We start from the raw sequence: 16,967 nt of genomic DNA, 5'->3' as shown, positions 1-16,967 counted from the left end.
AATTATTTGTTTTATTAAAAATTATTATATATGTCCGTGAGTGGAAATATCAAGATGTCATTCTTATGTCATCTTATATAATAAAAGCCTAATATGCTAAGTGTCCAACCGTCTGTTTGACTGTTCGACCAGTCACTATGATGTGCACTAACCACCAGGGGGCAGACGTTCTGACCAGTAGGTTAGCTTGCTGCTGGGGTCCGGCTGATGAGGACTGGAGACAAGCCGGACAAGCCCTGGAGCCCTCCTGCAGTCTCTCCAACTGGCCTGCGCCCTCTCACAATCCGGGACCCCTTGGGGGATGTTGGAGAGCTGGTTTCAGCCTGATCCCTGCAGGCCAGGCCGAGGGACCCCACTAGTGCACAAATCCATGCACCGGGCCTCTAGTACTATGATAAAAACTAACAAAAAACATTAGTCCCAACCCTGGCCAGGCCTGGGTTTGATTCCAGGCAAGGGCATGTGCCATACCTTGGTTGCAGGCAACCAATCAATGTGCCTCTCTCACATTGATGTTTCTGGTTCTCTCTGTCTCTCCCACTCTCTTCCACTCTCTAAAAATCCATGGGGAAAAAATATCCTCAGGTGAGGATTAACAAAAAAGAAAGAAAGAAAAAAGAAAAGGAACACACAGAAGTATGATCCTTTACCTGAATAATGCATTTGTTTTAAATCATCTATAATAGTATGTGCATAGTATATAATATATATAATATATAATATATATAACATATATATATATACAATATATATATAATAATAGTATGAGCATAGCAACCTCAATGTATAGTTTTAGTATTCACTAATTCTAAAATATGGCATCTAATATTATACTCATAATAGTATATTTGTGAAACAGTAATATATACAACTGAAAGATGATGCTCACTCTTGAGTTTAAAATCTAGATATTTGCCACATTTTAATTCTAGCCACCTTATATTTATAATGATTAGGAATACTAGTATATCAATGTAAAAAAGAAAGAATGTATCAATGTAGTTATTACAAAATCATTATGCATCTCAAGTAGAATGTACACTCTTTGCTTGCTATAGTTAAAGAAAAACAGCAAAGTTGGAAAAGGTCCTAAGAAGAGTCACTGGTATCAACAAGGAGACAGAACTCTCATTAGAATGACTAAAAAACATTTTTGAAAGACTATTTTTGGAAAAGATGAAGGTATTGAGGGAGTACTATTAAAATTATGAAAAAGTGATAGGTATGTTGACTCACAGAAACCTGGAGTAGTCAGTTAGGACAAATAAAAAAAAACATGATGTAACTATAAAGATGAAGTCCTTTTAGGAGCCACAAAAAAATTCAGCTTTGTTACCACAGAGCACCTTAATAATTTATATAAAGCCCTAACTCTACAGGACTTATCATTACCCCAAGGTAAAGCATAACTGCTAAACTTGAATATTTCAAGAAGCACCGAATTACTGATCATAAAAACAGTACAGGGTTTTCAGAATTTTAAGCTTTCCAAGGGTATATTCTTTCCCAAAATATCCCCTGTGCCATGTCACAGACTTATAGGGCTGGATAGATCATTATATTCTTATGAAAGTTAATTATGGTTTTAGGCTTTGAAAACTATGGTCTCAGCAAACTATTTTTACTAACTTATTACCTTGAGAATATTGTATCTGTTGAAGATTCCACCTGCATGACCTCCATCTCTGTGCTCTCGGACTGTACTTTGCATCTGATGGAAAAACATTTCAAATATTTAGCTATTATGTCTTTTCTGATTTGGGGAACATGGTTCTTGACTTATATGATTCTATTTTTGAATATAAAATGGATTTTTAATATTTTTTGTGGTTTAAGAAATATGAGTTCTATAAGTTCACAAGTACTATTTTCTAGTGATAGCTGTTAGCTAGTACAAACAATCTGAAAACGTATTTATAGGTGAAAACTATATAATTCAAACTAAAGGAAGAAAAAACAGCTAGAAGCACAGGGAGCTAAACATACAAAGCTAGCTAACCACTTGACATACCAAAATACAAAGATTTGTTTCCATTTGTTTTGCCCTAATAAAGCACAATTTGTATTTTATCAAGAGTTGGAGTTTCTTGGGTTTTAGAACTAAGTCTCACTCAATTTTGTATCTTTGTAGTCAACTCACACATATAAAGGGTACAAGTTCTTCAAAGTGTAAAGCACTATTAAAAGGTGTTAGTGGATCCATGAATTTTGTAGAAAGAAAGCTGGAAGAAAAATTTTCTGGGTGTGTCCTCCACTGTTCTGGGTCCTGTCTGATACTGGGCTTTGCAATTGCCTTCACGAAGGGAGGTGACATTAGCATCTTCATTCAAAGGACAGCAACCACTTCTCGAATGGAATTCTGTGTTAGAGCATTAACTGTAGTGCTGAACTGGAATTAAATTACTGAAATTAAGGTTTACTGAGGGAGTCTATCTTAAATGCAGATTTTGAAAGTTTTCCAGGTAGGAGTTAGGGACAATAAAATATTCTATGAAATTTTCAAGTATATCTGGAAATCTACAGGAAACTTAGTTATTGAACTGACATTTATTTAAGATATATGAACATACCTCTTCCTCCACAGACTGAAACTCTTTATCATCAGGAGACAGATCGATAAGAATTGTTCCACTTCCAGAAGTGTTCAGAGTTAAGTATGGATTAAGACCTATTGAATGAAATTTGAAGGCAAAAATTCATTTGTTAAAAAAACCCCACAAAAACAACCAACCAACCAAACAAAAAACATCAACCAAAAATAACCTGATTTATCTGATGCTTACTACCAATTTTAAAAGATGTTTTAGATTTCACCGTTTTCCCCACTAATGTCCTTTTTTGTATTCCAGTATCCAAAACAGAACATCACACTGCATTTAAACTACTAATTTGACCTGGCAAGTCATAAGGGTTTTGTGGGAATAGTTCAGAAAATCTTTCTATTCTTTATCTTCTAGTCTTACTGAGTATGTCTTTTTCAAATTATCTCCTTTATTAAATGTGCAACCCTTCCAGCATTTAATCCCTTTATTTATTGAAACTATGAGGAAGAATTATGACAGAAACTTGCATAACCTCAAGTAATTTTAAATCATCCTAGAATAAGAACTCCATAAAGTTTACTAACTACTGACACTTATTCTTACCCATAATACCAGTAGGTTCTTTAATTCAATGCAATGAATTTGTCTTATTTCCTGAATATCAATGGTCAAGATAACCACATATATTTTTCTAACTTTATTCTCATAAAACTTTTTAAATGGAATCTTAAACAGGTTTTTCCCATTTCTTTGGTATATTTATAACAATTCTCCTTTAATATCTACAACATGATCTCCAAAGTTCTGCTGTTTTTCCAGGTATGGATCGTCCTTTACTGCTGGGTCAATGCATGGCAGGCGGTTTGCCTCTGGAGGTTAAGAGCACTATTTGAATTTAGAGTTCTGGTCTGAATAACTAACTGGATTACCACCAACATGCTGCACTCTTATGAAGATTTATAGGCATGGCTAAATTACAAGGTTTCTAGGAAGTACAGAGACTATGCAGAGGTGAATAGGTTACAGCAGAAACACTTAATGAAGACTGACATATGCTTGAATAAGGCATCTTTGGACCTCCCTCAAGAAAGACCTTTATCAGTGTTGAAATATCAGGACAGGGAATTTATTAATTTGCTGCACTAAATAATAGCTAATAAAGCTTTTACGTCAGGACCAGAGGTGGCATGGAGGTACATATACTTGCCACTTGGAGGCAGTATCTGTTTCCATCATGGTTTCCTGAGCCTTTCAACAGTCTTAATAACTGTGTGCCACATACTATGATGTACTTACTGTACAAACACTGCCTGCTTTTCCTTTTTAACCCACCTCTTTCCATCACACTTGCTACCTTACCAGATGGTTTTACTGTAATAGAGTCAGGATGGCAGTCCACAACTGAGGGTTCTAGTTTCTCTTCATTTTTGATACTATTTATATTTATACTAACATTCCAGGGAGCCATGGGTTTTCCCTCCTCTTTATCTTATAAAATTTTTGTCATCTATACTGTAAATATTCAAGACTATCTCTAAACATTTTGCCCTACACCCTACCAGATAAGTAGGATGCATTTACCTTTAACTGATCCTATTCCAGACTTCTAGTATACAGCATTCCTTAGCTTGCGTTATTACCTAATTTTTAGAGGCACTCCTTTACCTTCTTCAAGAGCTAGATCCTCTTCTGGCAGGTATACATTCTTCCCTGAAAATTTTCATTTTTGCTAATGGAGGATTATCTTCAACCCTAGTTGTATAGCCAGGACTTCAATTTCAGGATGCTTCTGACCCCAGGGTAAATAATTTCCTCAATTTAACAATGAACTTAAAATGTGATTTCTGAAACTTAATTCACCTTTTTATACTCAGGACCTGGTACATGGGAAGGGTTAACATCTGTTGACCGAATACAATTTGTATATTCCTTAAGCATTAACATCCAGGAGAAATAAAAATATTCAACTTTGTTTTGTTAAATTTCCTCAGTTGCAACATTGTTTCCCTGTATTTTCACTGCAAGTGTTTAGAATTTAGCTATTTACTACAAAAGAGAAATTTACAAAGTCTTTTATGGGCAGTCCTGAACACCTAATCATTGCCTATTACTATAAGATACAAGATACCCAAGTTTCAGATCTTTCAGAATCAAAACTTTGGAGCTAGGATAACTTCAGAAATAACTAAATAGAAATAACAGCGCTAAAGCAATCCCTAAATTTCTGAATGGCCCAGAAGTTTTCTTAGGTTCACACAGTAAATAGCAGCAGCTCAGGAGGCTTAGTAGTAGCAGCAGAGTTAAGACTTGATTCCAGGTTTCCCGGAGCTCTTCCTATTAAATGGACTCTTAAGATTTTTAAATTATCAATTCGTAAGTTGAGGACTGCCTTTATGGAAGCTGTTAAACTGACAATAGCAATGATTTAAAATGAAATACCTTGTTGTCCAGAGATAAGTCTCTCAACTCCTTTAATTAATTTGTGTCTATGTCCATAAGCATTGATTCCAATCTCTTTCAGCTCCTTGTGCCCCATCTCAACTAATACATCCAAAGTGATCTTACAAAAGAGAATAAATTGTTTAGAAGACTTACTCATTTGGTGAACATTCATATATTGGTGATCTCACAATGTACTAGATTCATACATTTACTTCAAATTAATTTTTGAACAGCTTAGGAATGAAAATAAATCAGCTGTTAAACAAAATGAAAAGCTGCAGCTAATTTTAGCTAACTAGCTAATTTAATTATATAAAGTTGAGTCATGAACTACCAAAAGTATCACTATCATTTAGCATAAGAACCTGAGAACAAAGCAGCAAAACAAAAAATGTATTTTCAAATTAACCATATTTAGGTACACTATTATATCTTTCCACCATCCCTCATGTATACAAGGCTTTTAATTGTTCCTCCAGGCTCCAGATCGTGCTTCTGCATCACTGTTCAAACTAATCCTTTATCTCAATTATCTTATTCCCACTTTGTGAAACTAAAGACACTTTAAAAAATCCTCTTCTATTTATACTATGTTTTCTCTGGAATCCAGCTCGCAGTAATCTTTTCTTTCTTTGCATTTCTAAAATAGATGCCCCAAACTTAACTCTTCATATGTTCTTGTTATAGCTCTATAACTAGATCGGAAGTTCCTTAGGGTATGAATAAAAAAAATCTGTAATTATATTCTGACAGAGTACTGTAAATTGGGACTATTCTAGAAAAGACCAGATATATAGATGGCATATCTATAGGGTATCTAAAAAAAAAGTATACACACAGTTTGAATAATTATAAAGGCAGTGTTTATTGAAATACATTTCACTTTTTAAATTGAGCTATCAGCTGTTAAAGTGTGTACACACTTTTTTGGGACACCCTGTATATAGAGGCTAGTGAAGTGTCAGTACAGTGAGTAGTTACTGATAAAACAGAACTAAACAAACAGGGCTCAAGGGTAACTTATTTTTGGTTGAATAAGCTAAACTTTGCATTCAAAAAAGTTATTTTACTATTACTACACGAGAGTTAATTTTATGTGCTAATAAATTGAACAGAAATTCCAAGACCAAGCCAAATTAGAAGAGTGATTTCCAGTCTCTTAAAAAAAAAAAAATACCCTCCCTACACTCCAAACAAGTGGAGCATTTCAAGTATGCCTGACTTTTTCCTTGAGGTTCCATAAAACACCAAAATAAGGAAAACAGTTAACCAACTCACCTGTTCTCGCTCAAATATATCCATTAGGTGTTCAAGCCCAAGAATTCTTACAAATTGAGTTATGCTAAAATCTACCCCTGGAACTGAAAAATACAAAATCCAAAACAAAAAAAATTCACACATCAGAATAATAGATATCAACATTATGACAAAATTTTTGTAATATTACTGTATACATAAAGAAAGTAAAAATAAAGCAAAATGTGAATAGCCACTAGGGATATAATATTGAATAAAACGTTAAAAATTACAAAGAATGCTGTTAAGAGTTCATCACTAGAAGAAACAATTAACCAACAGGACACTCTCAGGTTAAAACAAATCTTTTAATTAAAATAATTTTATTTTTAATTATCTTTAAAATAAGTTTTCATAGAGCTGAAACTACTGTTATATGTAAATTTTATCTCCATTAAAGAAGCTTCCCTGTCTTTGAGCATGTAAGCTACTTCACAAAATAATTTTCACAATGTCACATAGGGTGAGATAAATTTTGACAGGTAAAAGGTTAAAGAATACAGCTTTTAGAGACTGCAGATATGTGTGTGTGTCTTTTTATCTTTTTAAAATTGGGTATTTTGACATGGAATAAAAAGTATTCCATAAATTTGTATACAAGAGGTAAATTAAGGCACAGCTACTCAACCAAAAGGACTTCTAAACTTTTTAGAAAGCATATTTACATCTAAAGAGTAGGTTAACAGCATCAAGTCTCAACTTGAAAGGAGAAAATGTCATTAGGAATTATAATAATGTAAGGAAAGTAACAAAATGCTAAAACTTTCCAACTATGTTAACCTGATACTAACAGTTATATTTAAAGTTAAAAAAAGAGACTTTTTAGCATTCCAAATATCAAATATGTGCCTACAATGTGAGTTAGAAAACATTTTCATAAAATCTCACCTTCTTTTTTCTCCAAACTGGAAGCACCCTCTGTTCCACTTGAACTAACCACTGAAGACAGTTCAGAAAAGCTCCCGGATAAGTTATCGAGACTGCTGGCTGCAGAAAGACTTGATGGGCTGGATGGACCCGAAGACAGGGCATCAGCAGAGACTCCAGGGCTTCTCATGCCATTGAGCACTTGAGGTTTATAACATGAAGGCAGCGCAGAAGGGGGCATGGCTGCTGTCAGGAGAGCACTGACATCATCTGCCTAGGTTACATGCCAGAGAGATGAAATCTGTTAAAATTCTACTACACCCAGTAGAATGCATTTTCAAATGACAAAACCCCTACATATTTGCTCTAGAACTGCTTTTCAATATAAAAACGATTATTTTAAAAAGTGAAGCAAATAAGTGATATTCAGCTATACTATTATTCAATATAAAACATAATTCTTCCAAGACACAGAATCAAAACTGTTAAATGTGGCAGAGCATTAAAAAAATCATAATTTTGATACTACAATGAAAAATATCAATTTAAAAAGGTAAGAGCTTTTAACACTTGCAATTACTGTGAGAGAAGTAATTTAACATACATTAAACTTTAGCAAACATCATGATTGATTGTTTACTGGAAAATATTCAATGATATTTGTTCCTCAATACTGAATGTTTTTGGGGGGTTAACAAAGACAATTATTTTAATAAAATTTGCTAGAATTGAAAAAAATCCCCAAATTTACTGGCAGGTTAATTTAATTAGTGACATTACCATTCTTTCATAATGCTCAATTAGGACACTAGGTAATTAACATTCAGCAAGAAGTAAATCAGTACTTGTTTTCATGGTTAGTGATTTATTTATACTGACTATCCGATCCTTATCCTTTTGTTCCCCCCGAGTCTGAGGACTCTCATGGGACTCATGGTTTGTATATAACATTTAAAAATAATATTAGCACCATTTTTTTTGGGTGCTTTTTATGTACCTGGTACATGCCAAGGACTTTAAGTACATTAAATCTCATATTAACCAAATATATTTTATCCCCATTTATAGATGAGGTAACTGAGGCTTAGAGGTTAGGCAACTTGCAAGATTGTACAACTAGAAGTGGTAGAGGTGGAATTCTAAGGCAGTCTGTTCAACTCTAAAGCCCACACGTGTTCTCTAGAGCACTTTGTTTCATTGTCAATTATATTTGGTGGACTGATAAATGAGTTGATTGAACAAGAAAAGTTGACTTTTAAGGAAGTCTGGAATGGGAAAGACATTTCCCTGAAAAAAAAGTTGCAAATATGATTGGATTGTCAACCTAGAAAAATCTATTTAACCTACAATGTATTTCAACTAAATTAGCTTTTCAATATAACTTATAACAATGGAATCTCTCTCAGTGAAAGCAGTCTGAAGAGACTTCCCTTCCTACCTCAAAAATTTCTTCTCCTTTCCCTCACTGCTCTGGTCAATATCCCCAGTGGTGGAGGCAAGACAGGTACCTGTGTTACAGTGGTCAAAGCAGAGGTAGAGGCTAGTATGGAGATTCCTACAGGAGTTCCCTCAGGAGAGGAAGACAAGACTTCCACAGAAAACTGGAGAAACAAGCTTGTTTCGTGAACAGCTCTACTGGGGAAGAAATATGAATTTGGGATGAGGTAGTGTGGGAGGGAATCTACTAGAAGCAGGTTTTGTGGCTGCACCTGAGGGCAATGCTCCCAGCTAGGGAAATTCCTCAAGGCCCATGTCCTGTATTATCCTGCACCTGTATGCACTGCCAGTATTCAATGGGAGCTTGTGCCTATTTTGGTTCCCAACTAATATAAGTAGTTATGCTTTATACTTCTTTTTTCCATTTCCCAAAGTACTTAAAACACAATAACTAATAATTCTATTACTTAGTTATTATATTTTAATACCAAAAATGTTCTACAATTAAATTGGGCTATAAAACAGATTTTACACATTCACCATGAAGACATTTTATATATACCAAGTGAATTTTAAAAAGCGAGAAAAGCACTGAGTTTTTCAAAGAGCCCATCACTTACTGAAACTAAATCTAAAGGTGTTTGTCCTTCCTGATTTTTAAGAGTAGGATCAGCTCCATGGGCCAACAATAAAGCACAAAGCTGTGTTCGTCCCTTTTGGGCTGCTTCATGCAAAGGTGTGAAAGCCCATTTATCCGTGGCATTGACACATGCATTATACTTTATTAGTAAAGCTGCTACATCTACGTGCTGTAAAAGAAAATATTCCTGTTACAGTCTGAAATTTTATTCCACTTTAGTTCCTAAAAAGTAACTAGCCCTATATACCTATTTTTACATGTATTCATACTTAGCCTGGAAATAAAAAACTGTTTCTTCCCAACATCACAATGTATAGGTAGTTAATTAAAAATTATAGTAGATATTTAAATTACTTGAGAAATTATCTAGAAAACATGAAGAATTTGACAAAGAAGTGAACTAACTAGTATGACTTCAATAATTTCTCAATTATTCAGATGTTATAACTGTGGAACAATGATTTATAAATAAGCAGCCTTCCTCAATTATTCAAATTATACTACTGGAGACTGTCAGTACTGGTGGCAACATTTAGGGTTATAAAAAGTCAGGAATAATGCATCTGAACTACAGATTCCTATGAATCCCAATGAGTTTCCTAGGCACCAACAAATAAATCAACAGCTTAGTGAAAGTAAAAGATTGGTGGTAAGATAGTAAAATGAATGACAAATGTGCTGCACATCTCACAGCAGACTTACAATAGATTCAGAATTGAAACTTGTAAGTTATTTAACCTCTTTAGCCCTCATATTTACTTCTCTATAAAATGATAAAGTCAAGCTAAATTCCCATTGAACTGTAATACTGATTTTCACTTTGAAAATCTCAAAGACTTTTAAAGGTAAAATGGAAGAACTTACCCCATAAGATGCTGCATTATGTAAAGGAATAAGTCCTCCTTTGTCTTGGGCATTCACATCAGCTCCATGTTGCAACAAATACTCTGCAACTTCTAAATTATTATAGCCAGCTGATTTAGAAAAGAAGTAAAATTACTTTTAATTGTTAATATAAAAAGTTACATATAATTATAGAAATATGAAATTCCCCTTTGGGGTCTATTAAAAAATTTATCTTTGAAATAAAATCTGCCCACTGGCCTCAAGTTGGAAGCTCTCAGGGATGATACTCATTTTAGAAAACCTGACTGATATGACTGTATCTTTTTTTTTTTTTTTTTTTTTAAATATATTTTATTGATTTTTCACAGAGAGGAAGGGAGAGAGATAGAGAGCCAGAAACATCGATGAGAGAGAAACATCGATCAGCTGCCTCCTGCACATCTCCCACTGGGGATGTGCCTGCAGCCCAGGTACATGCCCTTGACCGGAATCGAACCTGGGACCCCTCAGTCCGCAGGCCGACGCTCTATCCACTGAGCCAAACCGGTTTCGGCGACTGTATCTTTTAAAACCTTTTTTCCAAAGTCCCAGCCTTCATGTTGTTATATACAACTTCCAGAATTCAGATACACGGTCTCCAAGGCTGCAAGTTAAAGGCATTCAATCATATAAAAGCTAAGTTAGGACCTCAATGCAGAGCAGGAGACAGCACCCAGCATGGGTCTTAGGGCACCAATTCCCCAAAAGGCCATAAGAACATGCTTTTATCTCCACAAGTCTGGCAGCAGAACCTATGTGTTGCTAAACCCATGAAGTGAAACAATATTTTATAAATATGCCATAATCTGTCATCTTTGAAACTGTCAGCTATCTTAATACATACTCTTACGGTATAGTACGACACATACTCACAGGCTGAAAGCAAATCTGGAAGTTAACTTTGCCAAAATAAAACCAGATATGACTTGAAACTTTAAAATAGTTGAAAATATTTTATCTACATTTAATTTTTATTGTAGTTTTTATACTTTTGCTGAAGGTCCTAAGGCAAAACAATTTTAGTAAAATAAAGCAAAGAAAGACAAACCTACAAAACTATTATAAGCTAAGTGTTGCACTGAATGTACAAACCCTTCTGGGTCTCAAGGTATAGCACTGCCCAGGTGGGCAAAAATATTTTGTGCATACAACGTATTTGCCACTTAAAAAAACAACATAATTAAATAGTGATGTTAATGTTCTAGATAAGCTTCCATAAAAATTTAAAAAGCTAATATAAATAAATATGCACAGCACAATTCAAATCAGAGGTTAGGTCACTCTTGTCTTACATGAACTAGAAACTCCTGATTGCCAGTAGAAGCAGAAAAGCTTTTTATCACCATGTGGCTTATCACTTCCAAAATTCTCCAAAAGACACAGATAGAGTAATACTTCTCCTTGGAGAGTGGGGTCCCAACTTACATGGGGTGAGAAGTTAAAAATCACATCTAATCAAAATTATCCCTTAAACACTAGGAACACACTCATACTGAGACTGAAATGAATAGATTTTTACTTTTTTCTTTTTTTAATACATGTTTTAGATAAAGTTGTGTGAGTAATATAGGCATAGGACACAAATCCACTGAAGTATTAGCTGTGGCTCAGTGATTTTAAAGGCCCATTCTCTAGCACCTTCAATGTAGCTGAAAAAGCTGTACTGAAACCACAATGCTGTATATCTGCACTAAAAACAAGGTGCACGATGCCAATTTTGAGTGAAAATTTAGAACAAATATTATGTACTCAAGTGTGTCCTCCAAAATTCCTATACTGAAGCTCTAACCACCAGTTACCTTAGAATGTGACCATCCTAGCAGACTGGTCTCTTATAAAAGGAGAGTGGGACCGATAGAGAGAGAGAGACGGGGATGTGTTCACAACAAAGAAAGGCTATGTGAGGACACAGCAAGAAGGTGGCCCTCTGCTAGGCAAGGAGAGGGGCCTCAGGAGAATCTAATCCTTAAAATCTTGATCTCCAGAACTGTGAGGAAATAAATTTCTGTTGTTTAAGCCACCAATCTGTGGTATTTTATAATTAATATAAGAAATAACTTTGGTGAGAGGTTTATGTAACTTCTGAAAAGTCTTTTAAGATTTATTTTTCTGCTTGTGCTTAACAGCTATCATCAGAAGAATGGAAAGCTTTAGCTTCTCATGAGGAAAGCTGGGTCAAACAGGCATATTTTTCAAGTTTCTGTACCTAAAACTCACTCACCAAAGATGATTCAAATATGGTGACCTGAAATAAAGGTTCCAAAGCACACATGGTGAATGGCAGAGCCTCTTTCAACTACTACTAGATTGACCATGACGTATAGTTGCCTAGATCAGTGATGGCGAATCTTTTGAGCTCGGCGTGTCAGCACTTTGAAAAACCCTAACTTAACTCTGGTGCCGTGTCACATATAGAAATTTTTTTATATTTGCAACCATAGTAAAACAAAGACTTATATTTTTGATATTTATTTTATATATTTAAATACCATTTAACAAAGAAAAATCAACCAAAAAAATGAGTTCGCGTGTCACCTCTGACACGCGTGTCAGGTTCACCATCACTGCCCTATACAAACACACTAGAGCCGTGGTCGGCAAACTGTGGCTCGTGAGCCACATGCAGCTCTTTGGCCCCTTGAGTGTGGCTCTTCCTAAGCCTTAGGAGTACCCTAATTAAGTTAATAACAATGTACCTACCTATATAGTTTAAGTTTAAAAAATTTGGCTCTCAAAAGAAATTTCAATCGTTGTACTGTTGATATTTGGCTCTGTTGACTAACGAGTTTGCCCACCACTGCACTAGAGTGTAACAGTGGTATTAGGAGATGTTTGATTTGAACCCTTTACATTTATTTGTAGAAGATATTTTACTCAGATAAAATGAGTCTTAGGTTTCACCAGACTAAATCTGTGAAACTCCATTCCCTTACCTGCTAAATGTAAAGGTGTTGAATGTCGGCCTTGGGTATCACGGCAATTGACATTATCAGGAGAAGACAACTTCTTCACTCTGGCTAAACAGCCCTTCTTGGCAGCATCTAACAAAGCTGAGTCTCCCCTCAGCAGATCTTGGATGTCAGTGTCTCCATCTTTAACAAGATCCAAAGGAGTATTGCCATCCCTGTTCTTCTTTGTAGGATCTGCACCATGCTGGGCATGTGAAAAAAGAGAACAAAGAGGAACTGACTTAGGTTTGTCCTTGGTCAATGAGAAAACAGTCAATGTAAGTATACTAAAGAAAACTACTGCCTACTGAGACTCTACCTTAAAGGTTAACATGATTGTTATCAATGTTTAATTTAATATACAGAAAATTATAATAAAAAGAATATAGAGGCAGTTAAAATGTATTGGGGTTTTATAATGCAACACTAGTCAAAATTTTAAACTACATTTAAAATAAATTAACTTTCAAATACACCATTTTTAGTTTCCACAAACATTGAAATAAATTATAAATTTAACTTTACTCTTGTTTTTACTGTAAAATATGTACACTGGTACCTGTATTGAATCAGCACTATCAATTTGATTAGACTCAAATAAATCTGGCTTAGAAACAAGGAAGCATGGGACAGAGTGCAGAACCTCAGAGGGAAGGTGGGGGGGAGAGGGAAGGTGGGAAGCAGAGAAGGTGGGGGGAGGGAGGTAACCAACCAAGGACCTTGTATGCATATATGCATGGCCCATGGACACAGACAATGGGGGTGGTGAGGGCCTGGGGCAAGGGGGTAGGGGAGGGCTGGAAGGGGTTAATGGGGAAAAAAAGAAGACATATGTAATACTTTCAACAATAAAGAATTAAGTAAATAAATAAATCTGGCTTATTAATTATATAATGCATCAACTATTTTGAAGTACTAAGAAAAAAACATAATCAGAGAACTATTAATATAACAATAGTTGACTTTATACAATAATAAATCTACTCAACACTAGGATGACAAAAAATCCAATTAAAAAATGGGCAAAAGACCTGAATAGATACTTATCCAAAAAGGACATACAGATGGCCAATAGATATATGAAAAAATGCTCAACATCACAATAATCAGAGAGATGCAAATTAAAACTACAATGAGGTATCACTTAACACCTGTTAGAATGGCTACTATCGACAAATCAACAAAGAACAAGTGCTGGTGAGGAAGGATATGGAGAAAAAGGAACCCTAATGCACTGTTGGTGCAGACTGATGCAGCCACTGTGGAAAACAGGATGGAGTTTCCTCGAAAAATTAAAAATGGAACTGCCTTTTGACTCAGTGATCCCACTTCTAGGAATATATCCCAATACTCCTAAAACACCAATCAGAAAGAATATATGCACCCCTATGTTCATAGCAGTGTTTATAATAGCCAAGATCTGGAAATAGCCCAGATCAATAAAATAGAACCAGAAGCATGGAAACATGAAACAGACTGACAAGTGCCCATCAGCAGATGAGTGCATAAAAAAGCTGTGGTACATTTATACAATGGAATACTACACGGCTGTAAAGAAGAAAATTTTTGCTCTGGCTGGTGTGGCTTAATAGAGCATTGGCCTACACACCAAAGGGTCTTGGTAATAGACCCAGTCAAGAGCATGTAACTGGGTTGCAGGTTCTAATCAGTGTATCTCTCTCATATCTATGTTTCTCTCTCTCTCTCTCTCTCTCTCTCTCTCTCTCTCTCTCTCTCTCTCTCTCTCTCTCTCTCTCTCTGTCCCCTTCCCCCTCCCTCCCTTCTACACTCTCTAAAAAGCAATGAAAAAAATATCCTCAGGTGAGGATTTAAAAAAACCCCTCAAAAAACCTCATCCTTTGCGACAGCATACTAGATGGATCTGGACATGTTAAGTGAAATAAGCCAGTCAGAAAACACAAAAAACATGATCTCACCAATAGGTGGAAGCTAATGAGCAAAATAAATTGATAAACAAATTAGAACCAGAAGCATGGTTACATGGAACAGACCGACAAATGTCAGACAGGAGGGGGATGGAGGGGACTGGATAAAGAAGGTAAAGGGATAAGCTAAAGAATATATGTATAGCTCATGGACACTGACAATAGTGTAGTGAGAGCCAAGGGACGGAAAGGTGGGAGCTGGGTGAAGGTGGGCAAAGGGGGGGGGGGGGGGAAATGGAGAACTGCAGTATTATCAACAATGAAAAAATCTAAATAAATTAAATAAAATAAAAAATCTATGTGTGGTAAACATACTCATATTAAAATAATGTTCCTGGCCGAAACCGGTTTGGCTCAGTGGATAGAGCATCGGCCTGCGGACTGAAAGGTTCCAGGTTCGATTCCGGTCAAGGGCATGTACCTGGGTTGCGGGCACATCCCCAGTAGGAGGTGTGCAGGAGGCAGCTGATCAATGTTTCTCTCTCATCGATGTTTCGAACTCTCTATCTCTCTCCCTTACTCTCTGTAAAAAAAATCAATAAAATATATTTAAAAAAAAAATAATAATGTTCCTGGCATTTATTCTGATATCTAGGTAGAGAGTTAGATACTGCTTCCTATTCCTTTATTAGTTTAAATTTATATTAGAAGTATTAAACATTTTCTATGTAATACACCCTGTCAACAGTAAGTGCTTAAATATACCTGGAGCAGGAGTTTGCAAATTTCATATTTTCCTTTTGCTGCAGCTTCATGTAAAGGTGTAAATTTCCATAAATCGGCTACGTTAACTACTGCTCCATGCTTAACAAGAAGTTCTGCAACTTCATAATGTCCGTAAGAACATGCATTGTGCAAAGGTACAAGGCCTCTGAAAAAAAAAAAGTAAGCCATGCAAAGATATTTTTTAATTTAAATAATTACATATAGCTGATAAATTTCTTGAACTGTAAAAGAGATTATGCTGATTATACAGAACCTAAATATTGAATGAAAGCATAGATGGAATTATTTTGGGGGGCAAGCAGGAAATAGTTAAAATTGCAGAGAATATATTAAATACCTAGAATTGTATATTTTTAAAGAAAAATAATTTTAAAACAAACTGGAAGATTTTAAATATTACCAAAGCAAATTAAAACATTTTTTAAATCAACCACACTATTGTAATCTCCTTGGTCATCTAATCTAATAAAAGAGAAACATGGTAATTGGCATACAACCGCTACCCTTCCCATTGGCTAATCAGGGCAATATGCAAATTAACTGTCAGCCAAGATGGCAGCCGGCAGCTTGAAACTAACATGAGGCTTGCTTGCTTCAGTGACGGAGGAAACCAACATTCCCTGCCTGCCTTGCAGGCCTCTGAGCCTGCAGTTTCAAACACTGTAACAAATATAGAAGCTAAAAAAACAACAACCCAGAAACCAGCTTTCAGCAAGCTGGGATCTCAGAGCTGGAGTCAGAGCTGGAGTTATACATTGTTTCGATTACCTACTTTCAGCAGCTGAGGCCTAAGAGCTGGAGCCTCAGAGCTAAAGCTGGCCCAGAATTAAAAAAGAAAAAAAGGAGCGGTTGGGAGCTTCCATCACCCGCCAGTCTGAAAACAAACCTCAGCCCCTCACCCAGACTGGCCGGCCATCCACCCCAGTGGGGACCCCCACCCTGAAGGGTGTGTGACCAGCTGCAAATAGCTCTCAGCCCCTCACCCAGGCTGGCCAGGCATCCCAGTGGGGACCCCCACCCTGAAGGGTGTGTGACCAGCTGCAAACAGCCATCATCCCCTCACCCAGGCTGGCCAGGCACCCCAGTGGGGACCCCCACCCTGATCCAGGACACCCTTTAGGGCAAACCAGCCAGCCCCACCCATGCACCAGGCCTCTACCCTATATAGTAAAAGGGTAATATGCCTCCCAGCACCGGGATCAGCGTGACAGGGGGCAGCGCCCAAACCCCCCGATCG

The 16,967-nt window shown here is 36.2% G+C and overlaps 1 protein-coding gene across 1 annotated transcript in view; it reads right to left on the bottom strand.

Annotated features, from left to right (window-relative positions):
- TNKS2 (tankyrase 2) overlaps positions 1-16,967 on the bottom strand; it is a 56,173-nt gene that overhangs the window by 10,218 nt on the left and 28,988 nt on the right. The window contains exons 15-23 of the mRNA XM_081104312.1: positions 15,710-15,875; positions 13,044-13,263; positions 10,090-10,199; positions 9,206-9,394; positions 7,170-7,422; positions 6,264-6,346; positions 4,983-5,103; positions 2,571-2,668; positions 1,637-1,711 (exon numbers count right to left, since the gene is read on the bottom strand). Coding sequence (XP_080960438.1) covers positions 1,637-1,711; positions 2,571-2,668; positions 4,983-5,103; positions 6,264-6,346; positions 7,170-7,422; positions 9,206-9,394; positions 10,090-10,199; positions 13,044-13,263; positions 15,710-15,875 — 1,315 coding nt within the window. The remainder of the gene's footprint in view (positions 1-1,636; positions 1,712-2,570; positions 2,669-4,982; positions 5,104-6,263; positions 6,347-7,169; positions 7,423-9,205; positions 9,395-10,089; positions 10,200-13,043; positions 13,264-15,709; positions 15,876-16,967) is intronic.

The sequence above is a fragment of the Myotis nattereri genome, assembly GCF_964212035.1.
Source record: "Myotis nattereri genome assembly, chromosome: 13".
NCBI lineage: Eukaryota > Metazoa > Chordata > Mammalia > Chiroptera > Vespertilionidae > Myotis > Myotis nattereri.
The sequence above is the reverse complement of the archived record's forward strand: the minus strand, read 5'-3'. Positions and strand labels throughout refer to the sequence as shown.